Source organism: Barbus barbus (assembly GCF_936440315.1).
Source record: "Barbus barbus genome assembly, chromosome: 40".
In the NCBI taxonomy this organism is placed as follows: Eukaryota; Metazoa; Chordata; class Actinopteri; order Cypriniformes; family Cyprinidae; genus Barbus; species Barbus barbus.
Genome location: NC_136718.1, coordinates 6,292,609 through 6,319,495, shown reverse-complemented (window position 1 = coordinate 6,319,495; position 26,887 = coordinate 6,292,609). Strand labels below are relative to the sequence as shown.

At 37.0% G+C, this 26,887-nt stretch overlaps 1 protein-coding gene across 4 annotated transcripts in view; it reads right to left on the bottom strand.

The window, feature by feature from the left end:
* The window catches only part of LOC306860041 (transcriptional enhancer factor TEF-5-like), a 37,688-nt gene extending 11,866 nt beyond the window's left edge, over positions 1-25,822 (bottom strand). The window contains exons 1-4 of one of the 4 annotated variants that reach the window (XM_079401570.1): positions 25,651-25,822; positions 12,768-13,018; positions 3,015-3,079; positions 432-500 (exon numbers count right to left, since the gene is read on the bottom strand). In XM_079401570.1, the coding sequence (XP_079257696.1) occupies positions 432-500; positions 3,015-3,079; positions 12,768-12,906 (273 nt within the window). In that variant the 5' untranslated portion in view covers positions 12,907-13,018; positions 25,651-25,822. Of the gene's footprint in view, positions 1-431; positions 652-3,014; positions 3,080-12,767; positions 13,019-25,340; positions 25,520-25,650 lie in introns of those variants that run through there. The other 3 variants (XM_079401569.1, XM_079401572.1, XM_079401571.1) reach the window with 3 other exon arrangements.
* Positions 25,823-26,887: the final 1,065 nt, after the last annotated feature.

Sequence of the window (26,887 nt, the reverse complement as noted above, 5' to 3'; positions counted from 1 at the left end):
GATGAGTATAGGTTTGAGTTTGAGCCTGGTTCAGTCAGGCATACACATTAGTTTCCATGTAGCAATACAAGCAGAATGCAATGCAATATTCAATTAACCACCAGAGGGCGCCATTACTTTGCAAGCATACTGCTCAACTCGATCACAATCCCTGGGTCCCAGTGTGCATACTATCCACCCTATCTGCCCTAAATAGTATTGAAAATTACCACTATCACATAGAATTTAGGATGGATAGTATGCGCATTGGGACGCAGGCAATGCGCTTGTTTTAATCAATGTCTGTAAACAGCGACGGTTACATAATGCTACATGTAAGCTAAACATCACAAGTCATTTTAACATTTAGAGCGTGCTACAGATAGGAAGGGTTGTTGAGTTTAGGAAAAGCCCGTTTTCAGCGGTCAGAGAAGAGCAGACAGCAGTGAGGCGCATACCTTCAGCTTAGACTGAATCTCGCGAGACTTTCTCCGCGCAAGAACCTGCAGATGGCTAGACACCTGCAGGAAGGAAGTCAGAGGAGGGAGAAAGGAAGGGAGGGAAAAAAAGAAAAGAAAAGAGAAGAGAGACATTGAAAAGAAGCCATACCTTAATGCCTGATTGATATTCCCGCATTTTCTTCCTGGCTAACACCTGTATGTGACTAGACACCTGAGGCAAAACAGGGCCACAGACATTTGATATCAACCAACACATATATATTCATAACAACACATGACCAATGAACTGTAGAGTACTGCCTTTTTAATTACAGCACAAGAAAATAGCACATTTACATTTGCACTGCTTCAGAACTGCAACGACTAGATAGTTTAGACCTCTACTACAGATGTAGGCAAATACTACATTTATAACATTTTCTGTTTAGTGAAAGTTTGTTTATATAGTGCAAGTTTTGCACTTCAGTTTTACACCTAAAGAACTATAGAAGTGTTTTGCCAGAAGGGCCTATGTTTACATTTAACTCATGAATCATGAAGCTTTAGTGTAGCCTATATAGGGGTGGTTTCCCTTAAGAGAATATAAATATTAATCACATAAATAATAATAATAATAAAGTAATCAGTCATGTGATAAACGCGTCTGTGAATAGGATAATATTTTCTCGTAATAACGAGATGTTATTAAATTAGTAGGCCTACGTGAACGAGCTAAGCCATTGTCCACGCTGCTGAGATAGACACTGTTTTAAATGTTAATCTTATTGTTTTTATTGTAGCTGCATGTTTATTAGGATTAATTTCCAATCTGTCTACAATATAATGTTATTCAATAATTGCACTTAGACCCAGAGGATATGACTCTGATCAGATCAAACCAGTTATTTTTGAATAATTGACTCTGGGCTTGGAATATTTTTATTTTATTTTTTTTATGACTTAAGTTTGATTTAAAACCAAATCGAAATAAAAATAAATAAAGGGAAATGACAAATGGTTTGATTTTATTATTATTATTATTATTACTGTACACATAATGTAACCATATGTCTTCTATAGGTAATGGGAAAAACATTTTTTTAAATATGTCATTATTACAAGAAAACAATATGTCTTTTTAATAATAAAATATGTTGTTTTAATGAGATTATCTCATTTTAGCGACAATGTCTCATTATTACGAGAAAATGTCATTTTAACGACATAAAATCTCTTTATTACAAGAAAAGGTGTCGTTAAAATTACAACTGGTTATTATGACATAATTAAGTGGGAAAAATAATATGTGTGGCAGCAATGTGTCACCATACATAATGGCATCAATAACTGAAAATGTTTGTTTTTGGGCATTGCAGCATCCACACCAATAGTTGTCAGTAAAAAGTAGGGATGCACCGAATCCAGGATTCGGATTCGGATTCGGCCGAATCCTGGGCTTTTTGACGGGGTTCGGTTTTGGCCGAACCTTAGATTTATTTTCCACCGAAACCGAACCCTAGACTTGCGCTACGACGTCACACGGCCGTTGATTACGTGAAGGTGTTTACATAGGACCCGTTCGAATGTAGTAGGCTGTAAGAATCTGAAAATGGAACTCGTAAGCAAAAAAAGTTTTGTTTGGCAGTACTTTCAACCAAAAGAAGGCGATTCAAGTCGAGCTTTATGTTCAATTTGCAATGCCAATTTGTCTCGTGGTGGCAAGTAGAGCCCTGCGCGGGACTGTTTTCTTCATCCCGCGCCCGCCGAATTTCTGACCATTACCGCCCGCTCCCGCAACGTGTGTGTTACACTCCCACCCGCTCCCGCAATATGTATGTCCACTCCCGCCCGCACCCGCAAAACTCTGAGAATTTATTCCCGCACGATAATAGAGATGCATTGATTTTGTGTCTTCTCCCGTCCCGCAGGAAAAAAAAACCGTATTGTATTGCTATTATTAAAGAGATTCATGTTTGTTCCTTTCCCTGACCTGCATGTATTCTGACGCACTGGTAGGGAAGATGAATATAGCCTGGGCTATCGGGGACATCTAAAACGCTTAGGCTACCGCGCGTTTCTTTAGACTTCAAGTACTTTGATTTTGTTGACAATGACATCATGTCGCTAGGTTAACCGCCCATTCCCGCCCGCAGCAAAGTTCAAACCGCCCGCTCCCGCGAGATTTGCGTTGGGTCCCGCGGGACCCAGCGGGTCCCAATCCCAATGCAGCCCTCTTGGCAAGGACCCTAAGCAGTACACAACATCGCCGATGTTAAAACTAAGGATGCGAGTAGGATTCGGTATTCGGTTTCGGATTCGGCCGAATCTTAAACAGTGGATTCGGTATTCGGCCGAACCCCAAAAATCTGGATTCGGTGCATCCCTAGTAAAACGTTCACTGTCATTTCAACCAGTCGAACAACAACACTTAAAAATGACTTGAACAAGCCAAAATAAATAATAGATGAACAAATTAATGAATCAATTACAAGCATCATAATGTAATTAAGCCAGAATATAGTGATAATCTTTGACTTTGATACGACTTCTTGTCGTACCGATCCAAACAAGTGGTAATAGAAACTGTCACATTACCTGTTTTCGTGTGCGGGTTTTTCCAGTCCGCAATTTTATGTATCTTGCTATCAGCTCATTACGACCTGGAAAGGCATCAATAAGAAACACAAGATTAGTATAAATGCAAAAATACCCCGTATTGACTTACACATACAATATAGCGGACTGAGTGGAGCATCAGTCATATTAATAATAACGATGAAACTGAAAATTGCTTTGATATAAAAATTGTGTTAACATTCATAACATTTAAGACTTCATATCTTCAAGTGCAATTGTTGATCAATTGTTTTTCCTCTGCAGTATCTTAACTGGAGCACTGCACTCCCAACACAATGTCACAGGTTCGATTCCCAGGGAACACATTAACTTCTACGATGTTTCATTAAGTGACTCCCAAATGAATAAACACTAATATTTTTCTCATCACATGTAATTTAACACTTTTAAATAAAGCTGGTAGACTCCTATACACAGAAAAGCACATGGAATGCTGTAATGCCTCCACCAGCAATATTACAGTAGGGTGTAAAGCCTCCTATGAGACCATTAGTTTATTAATAGACTATTGAAAGACAAGGCTTGTGACAGATGAGTCAGGTGATATGGGTGGTGACTTGGCAAAAAAAAAGTAGGGCCACCATGTGTCAGGACGTTGACCAATCAAGCTGCTCTCAGTGGACAAATGTTTTCTTAAAAAGAGCAAGTAATTAAATTAGTACAGTAATAAATGGGTTGTTGTAATGGCATTAAAATGATGATATTGGAAAAAAAGGGATGGAAACCAAGGAAGATGTGGGAGGAGATAAATTGAGGTAGAGAAATAAAGAGGATTTCATCACAATTTATAAAGGGTTGACCTTGTGAACAGCTGTGCAAAGTTTCAACTGTGAATCTTTCTTGACACCCCCACCCTCCCAAAGGCATCCCACTCACTGACAGCCGGACCACCTGAACCCAACACAGGAAACCCTGCTCCCTTACCGCAAGCCATATAACACCAGGGACTCGTATACAAGCATGTCGCCAGCAAACAACATGTTTGGGCATTGTGAATGTGCAAACAAATGAAGAGATCTGTGATAAGACAACTCAAATATAAATATAGCACCATGCTCCACTATGTGGTGCAGAACATGCCAGAATTTAGGTAAAAGATCCTCTTACTGTCATGACAGATTCTAGATTAATGACATATATATATATGATAAATAGACCCATTTTTGATGGATTTGACCACTAGTGGCATTAGACACAATTACATATTAATTGATAGCCTCACCCCAAACTCATGACATTGGGCATTTGTATTTCTAGAAGGGTCACCGGGTGACGAAATCATGTTAAATGCATGCTCGCTTTTTACTTTCGAATTCACTCACATTCAGTGTGGAGGGGAGGGAAAGGGGGCACAGTAACTCATTTTGGGGGGCATGACCACGAATAAACAACCCCCAACCCCCCTCCCCCGGCGCCAGCTCGGTTTGAGAGTTTAGACGATGTGAGCGTTTAATACCAAGATGATATGAGAGATGTCCAGTGTTTTGTCACACCAACTAGAACAAATTACAACCTCTTCTATTTAATTTAATTATCTATTACTGATGAAAGGACAACATAGGCGAATGTCAAAGAGGATTAGCCATTCAGACAGCCTCAGTGAGAGAGAAACATCCAGACAGCGAAAGACAGAACACGTGTAAAAGAGAAGGAAAACATCTTCTGTTCCAGACATACAGAGGAGACTCTGATAGAGAGAGAGAGAGAGAGACTCTGGCTCATTTTCAGCAGCCTTGAACTCCTGAGCCCCAGCCAAAAGCTTTCAGAGGGCAGCTAACTACCCCCCTAGCCTGCCTGTAGGCTACCTGCCCACAAATAGAGTGTTTACCACCTTAAACGAAAGGCTGCACTTCCAGACTTGGAGAGGAAGAAAGAAAGATAAGACTGGGAGACTATAGAAGGGAGTGTGGAAGAAGTCAGGAGATACAGAAAGACAAGAGATGAAAGGAGGACAGAAGCGGAAAGAGGTCTCAGATGTACATCAGAAACACAGATGCTTTTGACTTCAAACACACAACATGTACATTCATGGGTTCATTCATCTTTGCAAGTAGTCATTTGCCCAAAATGATTTATAGTACAATGATTTTATTACAAGGACAATCCCTCAGGAGTAACTAGAAGCTCCTTCCTGCAGGTGTCATAATGTGCTTTTCTAAAAGACATAATGGTAACACCAATGGGTTGTCCCCTGTGGGATTCACAACCTTATGATTATTAGCTCAATTTTAAGGGGCAGGGTTGTTCAATTCTGCTCTCGAAAGGCCAGCGTCCTGCAGATCTCCTACACAAAAGAAGTTTCTAGAAATCCTGAAGACCTTGTTTAGCTGGTTCAGGTGTGAACTCTGCAGGACAGTTACCCTCCAGGAGCAGGACTGGACCCCCTGCCATCTCATTTGTAATTTTATTGTGAAGAGCTTTAAATTCCACTTTGCATCTGAAATGCATGCTTCATGTTCCATTTTGCAAAGCCTGCAGACTTTACAGCAGAGGACTATGCAGAAATACATCACCAAAATATGAAATAGAACAGGGTTCGGCAACTTCCGTCCAGGAGGGCCACTGTCCTGCAGAGTTTAGCTCCAACCCTAATCAAACACACTTGCCTGTGGCTTTCTAGTGATCTTGAAGACAATGATTAGCTTGTTCAGGTGTGTTTGATTAGGGTTCGAACTAAACTCTGCAGAACAGAGGCTCTCTAGGACCGAACTTGCCTAGCCTGGGATAGGGTCTATGCCACACCACGCCTTCATTCATTGTAGAATGTTGGGCAGAATTGAATCAAGTTGTTTCCTACAGCTGAAGCGGTAGCCCAGTGCTTAACATTCTTCAAAGTACCCCAGACATGTTGATGCTACTTGGCCACATGGGAGATTTAGTTATGAATTCAGACTGCATTGTGTTTCTATGCTTTGCCCCCTTAACTTCCTGCCTGAAAATAATATTAAAAAACAAAATACAAAAAATGCTTCAAACTACCAGGCAAAGCCTACGGACAAGCAAACCCAACTCTCCAACAAGGGCTCTTTACAACAACCCCCTCAGAGCACAAAGAGTAACTCTTTTCGTCCTATTGAGAGCTAAAATTGTGTACCTGCCTTTTTTGGAGGAAAATTAAAGGCTGCCCATTCCACTGACAAAGTGCTGAGTATAAAAAGGGCCAGTTAAACATCCACTTCATATCAATGTCTGCATAAATATTCCTGCAGATCTCATTGAGGCTGTGCCAAAGGAAAGTGCTGATTTGCTCCCAGATTCCTCTAAAGTACGTCCAGGAAAAGCAGGACTGAAATGAAACCTGCTTTGCACATATTTATCCCCCTCAAAAAAGCTCCCCTTAATGGATTTGGCCTATCCTCCTTTCCTGAAATCAGAATGGGCAACTTGTGCTCCAGCTGGGATAAGTATGTGAGACAGATAGCTTTTTGTTTTGTTTTTGGGCCGTATTAGGTGATCCCAGGCTTGAGATCTCGTTTTCAATTATGTTTGCCCTGTTGACATAACCATTTGGAAGCGCTAAAGTAATTGCAAGATCTTTTGGACTTGTCCTCTGGGTCACTTGGCAAGAAGTCTGTAGAAAGCAAGCAGTGAGGATGATGATTAGCACCTTGCCTCTTCTAGTTTCCCTCTCTTTCATGGACCATTTTTCACCTTGACAGTTTCCTCCCAAAGTTCACCCTGGTTAACCCTCCGTCCCACCAGCTGTGTATGTTTATTGACCAAAACCACCTGCATTTTAACAGCTTTCCCACAACCCACCTGTTAACTTTGGCCCACAGTAAAATACTGGAAACTGCCAGTCAATGGAAAGACCAAACCAAATCAATGGCCAATCAAAAACAGGTGCCATGCCATTCAAATTAGTTTCTTACAGAACTGGTGCCAGTCTATTGGCATCTTATATTGTTATTTTTCATCTCATGATTCTCAGACAATACATCAAGATGTGCTGTATTATGTTCCAACAAATCTCAAGGTAATGAGATATCAATTCCATGTGTTGTAGTTCCTTGATGTTTTCAGTAGGGACACTAGACTGGAAAGCTTCTCTATAGACAAATGTCACCTGAATTAAGACTCCAAATTTTTGTACTGGTAGTTTCGCAAGTTTTCCCAGACTTCTGTACCCTTTAACTCCCAAGCTTTGACCAGCTTGTCTTTGAATGTTACCCTAAAGTACACAAATACAATTTTACAATAGTATTCCTTTGCTTTGTACTGACACCTTCTGGCATGGATGTAGCATCTGCAAAAACAAATTAAATTGATCATTTAAAACTGATGCATTATTAATTATCATTGCTATTACAAAACAACCCTAGACAGACAGATTGTTCATCATTTAATAGATGATTACAAGACAGAAAGTGCCTGATAATAGGGTGTATGCGAGAACAAGTACGTACAGTTCAGCTGCCTATCTTAACATGGCACCTGGGGGGTGACCCGCCCCATGTATTATAACATTTTTGTAGGCCAAGACTGGATACTTCATCTCATGTGAGTACAACAGATACACCTTCTACTGCTCTGTAAAAAATACTCATCTTTTAAAAAGGCATGGAAATAATAAAATTCTCAATCATCTAACATCTTAAAGGACCCATTCTTTGTGAACTTTTACCATATTGTAAAATGTTTTTACCTTATTGTAAAGTGTAACAAATATCTTTATAGGTAAAGATAATTAGACTTATTTCAGAAAGTGGACAATAGTTCCTTGGTGTACTTTTAAGTAGCAGCAAAGTGATAACTAACATATGCATTTTAGTTATGACATACCTTTGGAACAATACATATGTCAAATATTTGACACTTTTTCTAGAACTGTATGTTGTGGAAGAGAATTGAACAGAAACTTGAATTGCCTACTAAAGAAGCAAGGTGATTTATTGAGATTAAGGGAAATAAGCTCACTCAGTAACATAAGAAAATTAGTCACTAGCAATATACATAAATATATCAACTATGACGTAGATATGCAAAGGCAATAATTACAAACAGTATGTGTAAATATGTGTGTGAGTGAATTTCTGGAAGATCCTGTCTGAGCCACTGGCAATCCGGCAGAACATGTTTTGACTTGTTCTGAAACAGATACGAATATACCTAAAGTGTCAAAACATGCGAGTTGGAGCATGAGACAACTGGACAGTTGGTCCATCTCCACTGTGAGAGATCAAAAAGTCCAAAACATTTTCAAATGATACCAACTCACAATACCACTTCAGGCTAGCACTTATCTGAAGTTCAGAACATCTAAAGAACACAGCTCCTGGAGCTTTTACATATATCTCTCAGTGAAATTAAGCCTTCTATTACTTTAAAACACCTTTGACCACTCCTGAAGAGCAAACCTCCATCTACTGACCCTTAAGTTCTCAACCTTTACTCCTCCACAGATCCATATAGTCTCAAGGGTTGTTACTTTCCTTAGTACTTTCCCTTATTTAAAGCAATAGTTGCCCCCAAAATGAAAATCTGCTTAAGATTTACCATCAGGCCATCCATGATGTAGACGAGTTTGTTTCTTCAGAACAGATTTGGAGAAATGTAGCATTGCATCACCTGCTCACCAATGGATCCTCTGCAGTGAATGGGTGCCGTCAGAATAAGAGTCCAAACAACATCACAATAATCCACAATTAATCTACACCACTGCAGTCCATCATTTAATATCTTGTGAAGCTGTAAGAAACAAATCCATCAAGATTGTGTGAATTACTTGAGGATTATTGTGATGTTTTTATCAGCTGTTTGGACTTTCATTCTGACGGCACCCATTCACTGCAAAGCATAACAATTTTGACCCAGACTAACAATTTTGAACACTTATAAAACATGTATAATCTATAGAGGGGAAAAGGGACCAGGAAATACCACAAGCCAGACTCAAACCTGCATAATCCCCCATGGCACAATATTCACTAACCACTGTGCCACAGTCCAGACATTTCCTAGAGAACATTTCCACCCATCTCTTGCAAATGAGCTTTGCTTTGTCATTCATCTCACAGATGGGGGAGCAGAAGTTCTCCATAACATCTCCTCAGAGGATCCATCACATCTGGGAAGCTTGTACAACTGAGATGATGTCATGCGCCCTCTCTGAGATGCTCCTAATTCAAAACTTCATGTGAAAACAGACAACCGTAACTATCAACAAGCTCAACAAATGGCTACTACTAACATAAAAGGAGGTGTAATGATGAACAGAACCACAAATTAGCCTAACGCAGAAAAGACATTGAGATCATTTGCTAAGCGTTAGCGTTGATGTATTATTTCTCAAACAGCTTTGACACACTGGCGATAAACTAAAATGATTGCAGGTCGAGACTTTAAACAAGAAACTTGGCAACACATCACAGGTGCAGGATGACAAATCAAGCTCATTATAGCATCCAGACACTGGATGGGAAAATCGGATTGTTTAACCAGTCTTCCCACAGCTGAACGAGAGAGAACTTTATTAGAAAAGCTGCTTTCTGTTAGAAGACAGCAGGAGTTTTGCAGTGAGTAATGAAGCTCTGAGGAACATTAACGGCCGGTAAATGATAGCAATGATGATCAGGACAAAATACAACTTGAACCTTCAGTTTCCACAGCATACCTGAGACAAAATATCCCTGTTGCAAAACATACGAAAAGCTAGGGAAAAGCATAGAAAGCTGTCTATACCGACATAGCATTTTAAGGCATCGTAAATGTGTTCCTGGCATAAAAGATGACATTTATTCTTGCTTTGAGCCCGTGTCCTAGTGTAGTCTAAACTGGAAAACTACAGAATTGACTGTTTACTGTTGTCCTCTTTTTAGAGCCGCATTACCGTAGTTACGTTGCTTTCTATGGACTGTCAGAAAGCTCTCGGATTTCATCAAAAATATCCTAATTTGTGTTTCGAAGATGAACGAAGGTCTTACGGGTTTGGAATGACATGAGGGTGAGTAATGACAGAATTTTCATTTTTGGGTGAACTATCCCTTTAAATAAGTCTTTCCCTTTAGGAAAGCTAGACCTAAAATATTAATGACTCTTTTGCACTTTTGTCTAATCAGATGCTCTTTAGAATGAGAATTACATAAGTCAGAACTATCTTCTTTTAATCAACTACAAAGAAGCAAGGTTTTTTTTTTTGGTTAAAACTCTGCTTCTAAAAACTAAGGAGCAAAGAAGAGTTTTGCTACACTTACCATAGTTTAACCATGGTATTTGTAGTACAACTGTGGTTATAGACAACATAGTCAACATGCCAAAAAAACATGGTTAACTTTTTGTAAGGGACACACTTGTACCAATATACTAGCATTCAAAATTAATAAAATGCATTCAGTTGAATTAAACATGGATGATTTGACCAAATATTTGCGTGTCCCATGTATTATTAGTGATAATACAATATTTTGTTATTAAAGAATAACAGTGTTAACTTAGCATCATGCTAACGTAAAACTGTACTAAAATCTCCATGTGGTTGATGTTTGGAATGCTATTCTACACATTCTAGCGCATGCGTGACCTTTACACAAGTTGTTGCTTATGTACAGTGTTTCATATCAGTCTTACACAAGCGTCCATGACCGTTAGCATGCTTTGCTACAACATAACAAAGTAGGTATGTTTTGTAACAGAGCAAACACAAGCTGGTGCAGCAAATTATGACAATCAGGATTCTGGATTCATTCTTAAGTTTAGACTTTACTTAATATCTTTCAGATATCAAGTGACAATTCCTCATTGCAACTTTACTAAAATGTCTACAGCAAACTCTGAGAGAGCAAAAACAATCCACAAAGTCACTAGGACAGTTCTCTCCTGCCTGCATCAGATAGCCAGACTATTTTAGTGCTGTCTAGTCAAAGTATACATTGCGGCCAGTGAACTTGTGTGCGCTGGGGGTTGAAGAGAGCGAGGGGGCATATCAGGAGACTCGCTTTCAGAGACTGACATCAGGGTCCTGGCAGGAGTATTGTAACGGGATGGGGCTGTTTGTAAAGAGAGTGGAAGGGGATGATCTTGTCATACGGAGGGAAAAGTGTGGGCCCAAGGGGCTCTGTGTGATAACGTAAGCTACCACAAAAGGACAAAATGCCTGGCTGTTGAAACAAACCTTCTTCATCTGTTGCGAAGGGGATTAGAGCTCGTGTGATAGACGTGGGTGGAGTATTACGGCAGAGGACAAGGCTGCAGAGTTGTGGAATGTGTGTCCCCTTTAAGCCAAAGGGAAAAACAAAAGAATGTGGGCCAGTCTCCATAAGCCTTTTATACAGAGAGGGTTAAAGGTCAAAATACCCTTAAGCCAAATGAACTCATTTGTGTGGGCAATCATATATTAAATCCTGATGCTTACTTCAATCGGTTAACAAAAGAATTAGGGGTAGGTCATAAAGTCAAATTAATTTATGTTACATAGTCTACTCCTGGCGTAGTCCATAGTAATTATTGAATATTCATGCTAGTGATTTATAATAACATCACAAATGTGCCAAAAAATGACCTTAAAGTGTGGTCACATTTATTGTTGTTTGTTGTTTACATGCCCAAAATCTAGTAATTCACATGCTTACTGCTAAAATGTCAATGAATATGTTGTTCCTCTCCTGGAACGGTGCAATGGTAGTAAAATAATAATAGGCCTACTTTTCTTCAGAAAGGATGCATTAAATTGATTAAAAGTGGTAGTAAATACTTTTGCATTGTTAAAAAATATCTACAGGGTTTTTTTTACTTTCTATTCATCAAACATTTCTGAAAAACGTTTTCAATATTGATAATATCAGAAATATTTCTTGAGCAGCAAATCAGCATATGAGAATGATTTCTAAAGGATCATGTAACACTGAAAACTGGAGTAATGATGCTGGAAATTAAGCTTTACATCACAGAAATAAATTACATTTTAATATATATATATATTTACATAGAAAACCATTATTTAAATTGTAAAAATATTTCAAATTATTACTGTTTTTGCTGTAAATAAAAGTAAATATTTGGGACAAAAATTCACATTTAATATTATTAGGACTTAAATGCTACATTTCCTTTCAGTTTAATATTTATTTAAAAAAAAAAAGGCACAAAGTTTGGTTTCTATAACTCTGGTTGGCCTGTGAATTATAAACTGACCTCCTTTTAGAAAATATGTGTTTGCCAGACATATCTCTGTAAATATGTAGGAATTTATAAACTATGACACCCAAACAAACATGAATCCACTCCTTTAAAGTATCAAGTATTTTTAATAACTCATGAGTCATGTCTCAATCATGCACCCAGTCTTGGCTATGATAAAGATAAAACTGTCACGCGAGATATAAGGCAGGAGGCTGACTCATGCTTTATTGTGAATGCTGACTCAAAAGGGAGACGCAGCATTCCTGTCAGTGGATCCCATGTGGGAATGGGAAAATCTGGAGGTGGGAAGTGTCATAAGTTCACTCTCTGATTCACTTCAACAAAACTCCCACAGCTTGACTTGGCCCTGTTTGTCCTTACCGTGTTTCACTACATTTTTTTTTTCCAGCACCAGCACTACTGCAACAAATAGCTAAGCTGTGTTTTTTTTTTTTTTTCATTTTTATAGAGATATTTGGAAAATCTTCAAGTAAGAATCTTGAAGAAATCTCCCTCATGATGGCAAAGTATGATCTGAGCACCAAGTAAATCTCAATTGACACTCAGCTCAAATTCAGCTTTTTAAGGACTTACCATACATCTTGCCTTCATCTGAAAGGATGATCTTTCTGCGGCCACAGGGGGGATAAATGGCCAGAGCCTCCTGGAAACTCTGTTCGATGTCAGGGCTCCAGATGCCCTCTGCATCGCCGTCCATTCCGGCCTTGTCCATCCCATCCACTCCATCCTCCTGCCCCTCCTCCGGGCTCTCGCTGGTGCTCCACTCGTTGGCTGCAATGGTGGCGGCTCCACCTGGGCCCCTAAGTGAGCCCTCACACCCAGGACTAGGAGAGAGAACAACAGGAGGTTACAATTAAAGTAATCGTTCATCCAAAATTTGTATTTCTTTTTAATAAAAAATAATAATAATCAATCAATTGTGTCAAATCAATGTGGTGTTGTTTCTCTGTGAAACACAAAATAAATTTTTTTTTGAAGAATCTTTACATAGTTTTTTTTTGGCATAGAAAGGAAATTCATAGTATCTATTTTTAAATGTATGTTATACTGTGAAAGATTCATCTATTTATTGAATTTGTTGTTTTGTTTTTTTGACCTAGTAATTTTTCATCAAAAAGTCGATTTTCTGGCAAAATTACAGACTACTACATGCAACTATCATGTTCCGGAAGAACAACTTCCATTCATTTTCTCCAAAGGGAAATTGATTTTTAACTATAACTGATAAACCTGTACAGACAGACCTGGTTGTGAGCTTCGAGGTTGTTAATCAATGGTGTAGACATTTCTTAAACCCAATTGTTTGCATTAATTCAATTTACTTTTAAAATAATCATGTTTAATAGCAGAATTTCTGGTGTAAAACTACATTACCCATGATCCTGTGCAGAAAATTCCACCAATTATAGAGTTGGGGTGTGCAAAGCCCACTAAACAAGATGCACTTAAACCCCAACCCTTTCTTACAACTGGCTGCAAGATTTTATTCAGATCTGCCTTAATCCAATCAAAAACTTACACACAGAACCAAATGCTCCCCCTATTTTTGATTTATTTTCTGTTTAATGAATCAGTTCGCTTGAGTCACAAATCTGACTGAACTGAAAAATTCATGCAGGAATTGAACTGATTGCTTCATGAATCACAGATCAGCTCACTAACTCTGTTATAATATGGCCCTTGAATGAACAGATTTTCAGTGAATAAATACTACTCATACAAAATTCTGAAGATTTGAAACAATATAGCACATGAATCGCCATAATCATAAACCGTTAAAAAAACTACATGAAGATTCTTCCAAATATCTAACTTTGTGTTCTGTGGAAGAAGGGATACAGGTTTGGAAAGACATAAGGTCTCAGCCGACTTTAGAGGAGCATCAGCTTCCAGGCTGAATTACAATAATTGGTTAATTGAGATGGCTCAAGACCAATAGGAGGGTTGACAGTAACTATCATTCCAGATGGTGTGACCATGAATCTCTCTTTGGAGCTGGAGCTTCTCCCAACCCTACTTTAAATAAAGAATCTTGTGGGATCATATAATCATTTGCATAAGCCCTGTCAATCAGTTTATCCCATTATGCGACGGCGGAAAGAGGAGAATTGGAAAGGAAAGAGAAAATGGCTGTCGGAGCGGAGGACACACTGAGCTGCCGAGCAAGGCGCCAGATTTTTCAGACTCCTGATGTCAAGTGAAGTTCAGGTGACGAGATATCAGATTTTCAAGGCTGTGCTTTACAGCTTTCGTGAGCTGGAGGGTATTAATAGCAGTGGTATTGAAAATCAAGATAGTGAAGGCACTGATAAATTTCCTTGGTGTCAACAAGACAAGCTGAGCAAGACTGGCCAATGTCATGGTAAAAGCAGACAATAGAAGACGGCTGTTCACAAATCAATCAATGCAAGCACTAATAGGGGTTGAACAATATTTATTAATCAGTATTTACAAAACTGAAATACTCAGATAATTGAAAAAAATGTCCTAATGTCATTGTTTAAATTATAGCACAACAATATATAGCAATAAGCAGCTATATTTACTACATGGATTGGCTTACTAGAAAATGTGAAAAAACATTTTAAAGCAAGAGGAATTTCTAAATGACTCAAACTTGTTCTGACACATTAGTAAAACATCTGTAATCTTAGCGGTATCACTCACACAAGTCATTATGTCTCAATAAAAAGGGCAAAACTAACCAACTGGCATGATCTTTATGAAAATTCACAACTTAATAAATCATTGCTGTATTTGTTTTCTTATATGTTTTTTTAAATTTTCTACTTCTAACAAAATCAAATTGAACAGCTTGTCTTCAATTCATGGTCTTGGATCTGGATCTGTCACTCTAACCCCACAATTAATATTTCAATACGCTATATAAACTTTCATTATCATCTCTCAAAAGTCTGGGGCTGGTAAGATGATAAAACAGTTGTGCTGCTTAATATTGTCTGTGGAAACCTTGATCAATTTTATTTCAAGCATCTTGAAAATCATGATGAATACATAAATTGGTATCAATTTACTTGAAGCTTTTATGTATAATGCATTATTAAGGCATTGTTATTCATTGTTGGGGAAAGTTACTTTTAAAACGAATGCATTACAATATTGTTACTTCCGAAAAAGTAACTAATTGTGCTACTTTGTTACATTTTATGTAAAGTAATACCTTATTATTTTTGCATTACTGTTGCATTACTCAACAAACAAGATAGGTCTCAATCAAGCAACTTGAAAAAGTAACTCTGTTGTAAATTTAAAAGTAATGCGATACTTTGCTAGTTACTTGAAAGTAATCCGATTACATAACTTAAAGGGATAGTTCACCCAAAAATGAAAAATGTTTATCTGCTTACCCCCAGGGCACACATTCACAACAGCCAGCGCGTGCCATGCGTCCGCACATGTGTCTACTATGCCGGCATGGAGCATATTGACGAGTCACGCACCGGCTGTTGTGAACGCGCTCAGGACAGTTGGACATTGCGATGGATCAGAGGTAAGAAAATATAGAAATACTGTTCAGTTTCTTGCACAGACCGATTGTTTCGTGCCTTAAGACCTCAATGTATCATCACGAGTCGCAGAGTTTAATTTGGTTTTGTCTGTGTATGTTTTTTGACTCTCAAATCCGTGAGTCCCATTGACTGCCATTATATGACTGACAGACTGCAACGTTTTGAGTTAAAAATCTCCGTTTGTGTTCTACTGAAGAAACAAAGTCGCCTACATCTTGGATGCCCCGGGGGTGTTACGGTGGGTGGTTGTAGAAAAGGGAGCGCACGACGAAGAATAACAAAAGGAGACTTTATTAGGCATCAACTCACATATGACCATTACTACATTTACATTTAGTAATTTACAATTATTAACTGATTAACAAAATCTAGGACAGGAACTAAAACAGGAAGAACCAAATATGGGCAGAAGGAAAACGCAACAGAAACAGACACATTACAGGGGGTAAGCAGACATCAAATTTTCATTTTTGTGTGAACTATCCCTTTAAGCTACTTGTAACGTGTTACCCTCAACACTGTTGATAATGTATATTGTAATGTATTATATCTTTACATACATATTTGTAACTGAAGTTCAAATGTATTCTAATATTTGAAAGTTTGTTTTTCATGTGTTTTAATGCATTATACTTTCTAAAGGTGTAACAATGAATAGATAAGCATTATAATGTATTACAACTGTGGTTACTATTATCCATAAAATCATACAATGCATTATAAGATGCATTAAAGAACATAATGCAGTAAAACTACGTTAATAAAGCATTATATAAAGGCTTTAAGTGTTCCAGGATGTTTAAAAGAACAACATTTATAATAAACGTAAATATATAACAGTAATGTCTTTACTGTCACTTTTGAACAATTTATTGTGTCTTTCCTGAATAAAGGTATTAATTACTTTTATAAAAATCTTTTGAATGGTAGCGTATATATAATTTGCTCCTAATTAGAGTTAATTTCTCTAAAAAAAACATACAGGCATTCATCTTATGAAAATTACCATTCTTTAAACAAGTCACTGAGGCCATATGCAAAATGAATCTGAAAAACAGAGTAAACTATTAAGAACTGCCCACAAAGCATTTTTGTGGCCATGGATTTGGTGAACGCTCTGTCCTCGGCATTCAATGATACTGCAGCTTTCCTCAAAACATGAACGTTTTTCAAAAATGTATCACTGCTAAGCTATATTTAACTACATTTGGGGTTAATAAATAGTACAAATTTCCCTGTTATATTTTTCTAGCCCAAATCCATTAAAACATGTCTAAAACCGAGTCTAAATTATTTACAGAATTTTTAGTTGAGGAATTTAAGTATTCATCCCAACTAGTGACTCTAATATCCATAATATGGCAAATATGCAAGAAAAAACACCAAAACCAAAACACTGGACTTCAGAGACAGCACGAGCGGAGCTAAAGCGGTTATCATAAGGAGGTACTAGAGGACCACTGGTATGGACCTACAGAGAGAGAAGGGCTGACATTCCAGACATGCCCTTATTAAGAAAGCCACAGTGTCGCTAACACACTCTCTGTCCGTCTCTCTCACTTTCTCTCTTTCTCTCTCAGGAGATCCGTTGTGTCACCCGCACCTCCGTCCTTCCCCTCCCATCCTCTTCTCTCCTTCCCTCTCCCTTACGAGCACCCCAGTCCAAAAAAGGCCTGAAGAACATGGAAATCATAGGGGGTGGGAGTGGGAGTGTGGGTTGCCTGACCAATTTAGGCATCCACTAAGGCTCAGGAAACACACAGAGCTCTCCCCAAGGACAATACTGCTGTTTTAGGTGTACTGGGTTCATAACACAGCACTACTCCTAGCCAATGCTATCTGGAAATAAACACCAAGACCTGGATCACATACTAGTATTGAGGGCCAAAAAGCACATAAACAAATGAATGCACCAGCAAACAACTTTATAGACTTGAAACTTTCACATAGGCAACTGAACTTGAAATCACACATATTATGGTTGTTCGGCCGTTTCTTTCTTAAAGCATGTGAATTGTTGACCATATTCTCACATACTTTTGTGTGTAGTGCTGATGAGTAAATATTGACCTTGGTTTCAAGTATGTTGCCTTATCTGTGAGCAGACATCATGAAAAGGTCACCCGCGACACCAGCAGCGCTTGGCCTCTGAAGAGACATCGGGTTACAGAATCAAGTGACAAACCAAAAGCATCCAACACTCTTGATGGATAACCAGTGTTCATTAAAGAAGCATCTTGTCTAAGCCTTTAACCCCACATTGTGCTATTATAAACACTTTGAGGCGGATTTATTTGACTGAATTTGTAAGGACTTCTTGTTTTCGCTGAATTAATCTCAAGAAACCTCTAATGAACGCCGGCTTCATATATTCACCCCAAAATCAACTGAAAAAATAACACTAATATAATCTTCATGACAATCGATTACTATAGTTATTCGAATTATTGTAATGCTAAAAATATAATTTTATTAAATTATTTTACATTGTAGATACACTAATGTTCAAAAGTTTGGATTAAGTAAGATTGTTTTTTAAATATATATTTTTTTCACCAAAGATGCATGTATTTGATCAAAAGTGACAGTAAAGACTTTTATAATTTTACAAAAGATTTATTTAATAAAAATGCTCTTCTTTCAAACTTTCTATTCATCGAGAATCTTGAAATTAATATATCCCAGTTTCCACAAAAATATTAAGCAGTACAATTGTTTTCAACATTAATAATAATAATAATAAATGTTTATCAAGTAGCAATTCAGCATGTTAGAATGATTTCTGAAGGATAATGTGACACTAGTGTTAATTTCGTTAACAAAGACGATCACGAAAAATGTTCGTTGACAAGCTTTTTTCCCATTATTAAGTCTACAGCATCCCATAGAGCCGCTTGTGGGAAAGTAATGAAATGTGGCACACAGATAGACGACAGTGCCAATATTAACCATAGCAAATTTGGAGTCGCTATCTCAAACTCTCTAGCGCCACCAATAGGCCAACTCTGCACTCATATTCCTGCATATATCTTTTGAAGTGTAAGGTCTGGAAGCAAAATTTATCACATGGTTTGTCTTATTTTCACCAAAGACAATGCTGGCAAAAAGTTATCAAGAGATTTCCGATAGACCAAACCGTTCTCATAAAGCGCGTTAATGAATGTGACAAAATTCGCACAAAAATAGACATGACACTATTTTTTCTGCAACCCTCTAGTGGATTCTGACCAAAATTGGAGCGTGTAATATAGTGTTCATTTCGATAACGAAGACTGTGACGAAAAATGTTCGTTGACAAGCTTTTTTCCCATGACTAAGACGAGACGAAGATGAGACGAAAATAAGGTCAATAGACGATAACTATGACAATATCAACATGCAATTTCGTTGACGAAATAAGACGAGACTAAAATGTATTAAAAAATTAAATAAAAAACTTTAACGAAAACCTCTTAATTTTCGTCAAAAAAAAAAGAAGACAAAATGTTATTGCGGACTGCTTCAAATATCCGTTCAAATCCCCGAATCAGAGCTTCGCTGTTACAAGGATACATTTTCTGCCCGGTGTTTTGCTTACTTTAAGCAATCTGGCAACCACGCGCACACGCTCAGACGATGATCTGAAAACACAGACAAACAAGCTGGAGTTTAGCGATCTAAATGAAAGTCGTTCTGTCGTGAGATCTCGACTATATTGTTTGCGATTGTGCTTGCTGAATAAATGCACTTACTCAACCGCTCTTGTTTTAATAGAGAAATAGGCTATTGCCATTTGGAATTATAATAGTTTTCATTTGTTTTAGCAGTTTTCATAGTGTAGACAGAGAGACTGCATACGTCTTTGGTATGAATTTATAAAATAAAAAACCTATAATAAATAAGTACTCTAGATGAGGATAAATATACACAATGAGTCCACATTCTATTAATTTGTGCTTACTGGTGAAAGTGCAATACCTGAAATGCAAAAGTACATTTCTCAAATGACAACAATAAATTTGACCAAAAATACTTTTTATCAGTTTAACCATTATACAGCATGACGAAAATATGACTAAGATTTGACTAAAACCTTACTAAAATGCTCATACATTTAATTGACTTAAATTTGACGAAGCAAAAACAGGACAAGGCTGACTATATATGTTAACTAAAACGTACATTTGAGTAAGACTAAATTAAAATTGGCAGCCAAAATTAATACTGCTGTACAGTTAATTAATAATAATCTTATTGCTAAAATGTCAAGTTTTCATGGACTAAAACTAGACTAAATACTTCAGGTTTTCTTTGACTAAAACTAGACTAAATACTTCAGGTTTTCTTTGACTAAAACTAGACTAAATACTTCAGGTTTTCTTTGACTAAAACTAGACTAAATACTTCAGGTTTTCTTTGACTAAAACTAGACTAAATACTTCAGGTTTTCTTTGACTAAAACTAGACTAAATACTTCAGGTTTTCTTTGACTAAAACTAGACTAAAATGCTGAAACTTTTAGTCGACTAAAACTTGACAAAAAAGGGATCAGGTTGACTAAATATGATAAAAACTAACAAAGACATTTCGCACGGGACTAAGACTAAGACTAAATTGAAAATAACTGAAGAAAGTAACACTATGTGACACTGAAGACTGGAGTAATGATGCTGAAAATTCAGCTTTGATCACAGCAATAAATTACATTTTAAAACATATTCACATAGAAAATGGTTATTTTAAATTTGTAATAATATTTTTCAATATTGTTGTTTTTCTGTATTTTTGATCAAATAAATGCATACATGACTTACATACATGCATACAAACCCCAAACATTTAAACAATAATGTCTCTTAGTCCTCTTCGCCTCTATAGCGAGACATAGGGCATCAATGACCGTCCTCCAAACAATAGTGTATCATAAAATATTTATACATCATGGTAATAATTACTGCTTTTACACTATGCTTAAAGTAATTAAATTATTATTGAATTTCAATTATATAAAAAAAGATATGACCCTTTCTTAAGAATTACAAGGGCAATGTAATTAATTGCATTTGTTTACTTATTAATTTATATTTTCAGTTGAGTTGAGCCAGAAATGTAGTATTAGGACAAATCAGAGCAACACTTGACAAAGACATTCTGCTGCATTCTGAGCTAATACTGCATCTTGTGATGCTAGGTGGATAAATAACCATTGATTCACAAATTCAGTCTGAGTTTATCTGACAGAGGCTATCAGCACAGACAGGAGGCAGTTCTCTTCAGAGACTTGGAAAAACAGCTGCAATGCTTGTCAACAGGGAAAAGGCCTTTGCTCATCAACAACCTTCCTCTTGCACACTCCACACCGACACACACACACACCCTTTCACAAAGAACAACAGGGCAACAAGTAGACGAGCAGCTGCTGCCCTAGATCGGATTACAGATAAGGACGGCATTTTAAGGCATGGGCAAGTTACGCTGAACCCTCTGATGGTTTAATGGGCTGTTAAGAGAATATATGAATCTAAATGCTGTATCGACGTCAGTTTAAGTGTGTTTTATTTCACCAGGCAACTTGACAAGATCTTGCTAACACTGCCCTACATGGAGAAGTGCTTTGGTTGTTTTAGAGTATGATCTTCAAAAATGTCTAAACCAAAATATAGATGCTTTGAAGAAATCCCTTTAAACATTCCTAAAAACTTTCAGGAACACATGTGTGTCTAATCTGCACAACATTCAAATATATTTATCAAATCATCCAGGATAACAGAGTGAGGGGGACAGCTACTGACACGTCTAGATCGCTGGCAGCCATGCAAAAAGCTCTTTATATTAGGTGGAAGACTCTGCATTGGACACACAAAAGAGACAAAGACATGTTAAAAAGAGGCAAGATTGAAGTGTATCTCTCTCTCTTCCTTCTGTGGACCCAACCCATGTCAAACCTGTACAACCTGCTACTGCAGTTTATGAGAATCCCAACCCCCTTTCTTTAAGGAGCATCATTTAAATTTACAGCATTTTTTTCTCTTACTTATGAAAGCCAAGTATTATTTTCTTTCTTGTTTTTTCGTGATGTCGACATAAAAAAAAATAAATTGTTTTCTTTTGATCTTGACATAAACCTGACTAGTTATCCAACAACGGCACTAATTAAATTGTACCTTAGCCTAGTAGCGCTGTACTTTTGCTGTATTATAAAATGAAAAGTAAAATACACACATATCATGAAGTTACTCAGTTCAGAATAAATAAAACTGTAACTGATGTCATCATATCATATGTAAAAGTTATCAACTAGAATAAAAAAATTAAGTCGATGTTGAAATCGTGAAAAATATGTGTTGAAATCACAAAAACAACAACAATTTACTGAAAAATGTAAATGAGCTGTTTACTCTTAAACTTTGTTGCAATTCTAATATGGATAGTGATGAGAAAATAAATTATACAGGCTAGCAACAGAGAGGGAATTAGGGAAGTTGCAAGCTGGATTTGAACTCCTATTTCCCACATGAGCACCAAGGCTCAATATGTTAAGGAAATAACTACCAGGTATCTTTATAAATAAAGGTGCCACAACACTAGAGAAAGCTCTGACAGAATCCATTTGGAATGGTGTGTAAAGAGCAAAGAGACTACAGTGAATGTAATTTCTAAAATTTAAACTGAACCTTTCTCTTACCAATTATTATCAGCCAACGGAAGCCTAAAGTATGGGATATTAAAAGTTACAATTTACTCTCAACTTTTGAATGCATGACAGAGCATCAATTTCACAGATTCTTGCTTGTCAGTAGTACTCTCTGACGTAATCCCTAGTATGTAGCCGCCCCAAAACCATCAACAGGCTTAGTCTTGCAGTGCATGTTTACATATTTATAATGATCTCCAATGGGGCTTTCTCTCAGACTCCCAGATGCTCACTGTCCATCACTCAATTTCCTCTCCAGATGTTCATACACCCTAAATCCTGACCAACATGCTTGTGGTTGCCAACATGTGGCCCTCGTAACATATGTAGCCATTCCACAGCATATCAATTCACCTGGCAACAGTCTTCGAAAGCCAATGAAAACAGTGTAATCACCACTCACAGATCTCATAAATCACTGATTTGGAACATTTCATAAAAACACAAACTCCACAAACCACAAGAACTCATCTGATTTTAACAGCGTTCTTTGCTAGCATCGCTAAGCTAACTTGCTGATACTCTAATAAACATAAAAATATGTAGTACAAATGAGTACAATAATTAATGATGAATTACACTAAATCATTTTTAATCAAAACTTTTCAGTACGGAATGAATTCTAAATGGTTATAATCAACATTTATCAGAAATTGTATGTCAGCCATTTTAAATATTTTGTCACAATGCTTTCTGAGATTGCCTTATGTATGAAAAATACATGAGATGCTCCTTTAGAGTTAGAGTTTGGCTCAATCAAGCTGTCTTGTCAGGTAGCATAATTAATTATCCTACTTTAAAGGGTTAGTTCACCCCAAAATGAACATTTTCATTAATTACTCACCCTCATGCCGTTCCAAACCCATAAGACCTTCCTTCATCTTCAGAACACAAATGAAGATATTTTTTTATATCTTATTATATATCTATTATTTTATATCTTTGTGTAGACACGACATCACTATATGGTGAGGGGCATAACATTTCCGTCACACGCTTGAGGTATTCGGCCAATCACAACGCACTGGATAGCTGGCCAGTCAGAGCACACCTCGCTTCTCAGAACGATGAGCTTTGTAAAAATCGATGCAATTCAGAAAGGCGTATGTGGAAAATAATGTGTTTTTTGTACCTCGAACTGCGTAAACACATTGCATTACACCAATACACAAAATAATGTTATTTTTAGCAACATCATATGACCCCTTTAATGGATGGACTAAAATGTTGAAAAAACATATTAATAATATATCCTCTCATGTTTTGACGATGAATGAAAATATTATGGGTTTGGAATGACTTGACATTAGAAAAGATTATACAATTTTAATTTTTGAGTAAAGTTGCCTTTTTAAATGCTGTCTAGATGATCAAAGCATCAATCTTTATATCCGCCTGTAGGCACCTCCAAAAATGCCCTCCAAATAGACCGTTAGCTAGAAAACTGAACTTGAATTCTTCCATATGGCTAAGAAAACAATGCAGGTCTACACCGCATGTGGAAAGAATCCGTCACACATCTAAGTCCAAACTAAAATGACCAACACCAGATGATCAACAGGAAATTATACAACGAGTGACAACTTCGAAGTCTGGATTTACAGACGCAATACACCTGACCTCCACACACCAGGTTCTGAGACGCAAAAAAACGGGGCTAATCTATAGCCCTAAGGAACTACTCGTGTTGATCAGTAAGTTACTGTTCCTCACACAGTGTGCTGGTCTGAAGCACAAAGAACACACTGCGATGCTATTTAAAGCAGTGAGCTCACCAAACACACTTGTCATGTTTTGCAGGCCCTCTTGAAGCTTCACAACCAGTGTTAAGAATATTCTCTTCCATTCACAAAGAAATAAAAATACAGTGTAAATCGAAAAATATTTCAAGTTCTAAACATTTTGTAATATTATTGCCCGAATGAATGGTAAAAATCATACAATACTCTAATGTGGAACTGTTTAGTGTTCTTGCTTAACAGATATTCAGATGGCAGGAAGTGATGAAGGTGGTATTCTTATAACAATAATAACGAATCTAATTGGATGTACCTGAAAGCATCTGAAGGAATTTAGTGGCTGATCACTGAATATTCTGTTGGGATAAAGCCTATTGGGGAGCATTTATGTGAGTGAAGAGGTGTTCTAAAGGAAACTTCTGGAGTTATTTTGTCTTGGCATCACTGTTACAGTCTGTCACATTTGTTACAAGAAATTCTCCTCTGATTGCTCACCATAACCTTACACAACCTGAAAAACCTGTTCAATCTCTGCACGGCGAAACTCAGGGGTGCGTTGATCTGACACTTGTGATGACTGAACCAAGATGCACGAGATCTTAAATGACTTAAAAGACTATTTCTGATGAATGGGATTATTAAACTCCCTCTAACAGCTGCAACTGAATCATACTGATCATTTTATGCACAATGCCGGGCATTATAATTCAAGACAGAGAAAAACACTAAGCAGTCTAATTTAGTCATGAATAGGCTGGGTTTTATGAGTTATTCTTACAGGTTTAAAGCTAATTAACCTACATAAAACACAAAGACGTTGCTAATATTTCATGAATTCTTAACCACTTTGCTTGACACACATTTACACACTTTCAACTTTTTAGAGCATGGTTTAAACTTCTTGAAGTTTATTCTAGATTCATTTAAATGCTTTGATGATTACATGTTATACAGCTGGCCTGTTTTTAATAACTAAATAAAAGAAAATTATATATTGTTTTGGACAGCTTTGACCAAGTCATTTAGAAATACAACAATTTTCATTTATTTACAAAGATCTGGGTATATTCTATATATCAATTATGTATATTAAAACATATAACAACAAACTAAATTTCTAAATTATTAAATTAATGTATTGACCAGAGGATGCACACTTACTAGTTAGTTTAGTTAAAAAAACGAAAATAAAAGTATACCAAACCTTATTTGTTCTCCGTTAGACAATATTTGGAAACAAGCAATGCAACCATAATTAAATGCGAATAAATTATTTGCTCCACTGAATTAGTACTACAAACTTTCATACTCATACAGTGCTCATATTACATGGTACATTGAAATATCAGTAATAAGCTTACATCTGTAATTCCAGGTGTGTGTGTGTGTGTGTGCGATGCAACATCACTGAAGCAGCTCCGAAAAAATGACAAAAATGAGAATGATGTAAAAACTGCAGCGCGAGCGCAATGACTGCAAGAAACAAAGGAGCGCAATAAGAGTTGTGCACTTACCTTAAACGCAAACCTCTGCTCTTCAGCGGTCAGAACGGGATTTCAGGCTTTATCTCATGAGCGCATGTACAATGCAAACAACGCTGATGTTTTTGAAGAAATATTTCTCCGGATTTGACAGTAAAGCTGGAATGTGAAGTATGACTTCGGTATGAAATCACGGCGAAACCGAGCGGAGCGCTGGAGGAGGAGTCATGAAGGAGGAGGCCGTCAAACCTCCACCCCACTCCAACTTCACAGCAAATCTCACGCGTGGGGGTCAGTTGAGATGCGCTCATTGGCTGAGCGTGTATCTTAAAATCTAGTCTGCATTTTTGGGCATGACTGGTACTGACTCAGCTAACAACAACAACAAAAATATAATAATAACAAATAAATGCATTTTTTTTTTTTGTGGTTATAATTCAAGCTTATTTTTTCATTAGGCACATTCATAGTTTTTGGGCATCATAAAAGTGCAATTAATACAAAATAACACGTTTTATTTGGCTTCATTTATTTTAAACTTTTTAATGAATTATCCAACTAACTTGATGAATACAGTATTTTATTTTAATTTACCACATGTTTGCGCTTTCAGACTTTGTGTGACATTGTGTGATGAATTTCATATTTATTAGATTTAACACTTTTATAAGTTTCCGTCAGTTAATGTTATTTAATGCATTAACAAACATTGACTATTCCCTGATAGCACACATAGCCTACATCATGGAGACGTCTATTTGACGTCTGCAAGACGTATTTTTGCTATTGCTCCACTGCAATAGGACGATTCCTATCAGACGTCAAATAGACATTTATTATATGTCATTAAGATGTTTACGATTTATAATGTATGTAAAACTGACATAAAAACATGTATGTTTGTACACAGCAAACGCTTTCCAGATCAAGCGATCTTTAACAGACATTTTACAGACTTGCGTATGCTATATTAATGAGAAATTTTCTTGTTACAGTATTTATTAATCTTTGTTAACGTTACTTAATAAACAAAAAAACCACTGTTCATTGTTAGCTCAGGCCCATTAAACAAAGATACAGCTTTTGATTTTAATAATGCAATATGCAGTTCTGAAATGAACTAAGATTAGAAGAAATTTGTCATTATCAATGAAAACGATCATTTATCAATAGCTGTTTCCAAACATGCTTTCCCCATCTGCTATTGGTCGGCCAAACAGGTAGCCCCGCCCCAGGCTCACGCCATTGGTTGATGTCGACAAAGAGTTTT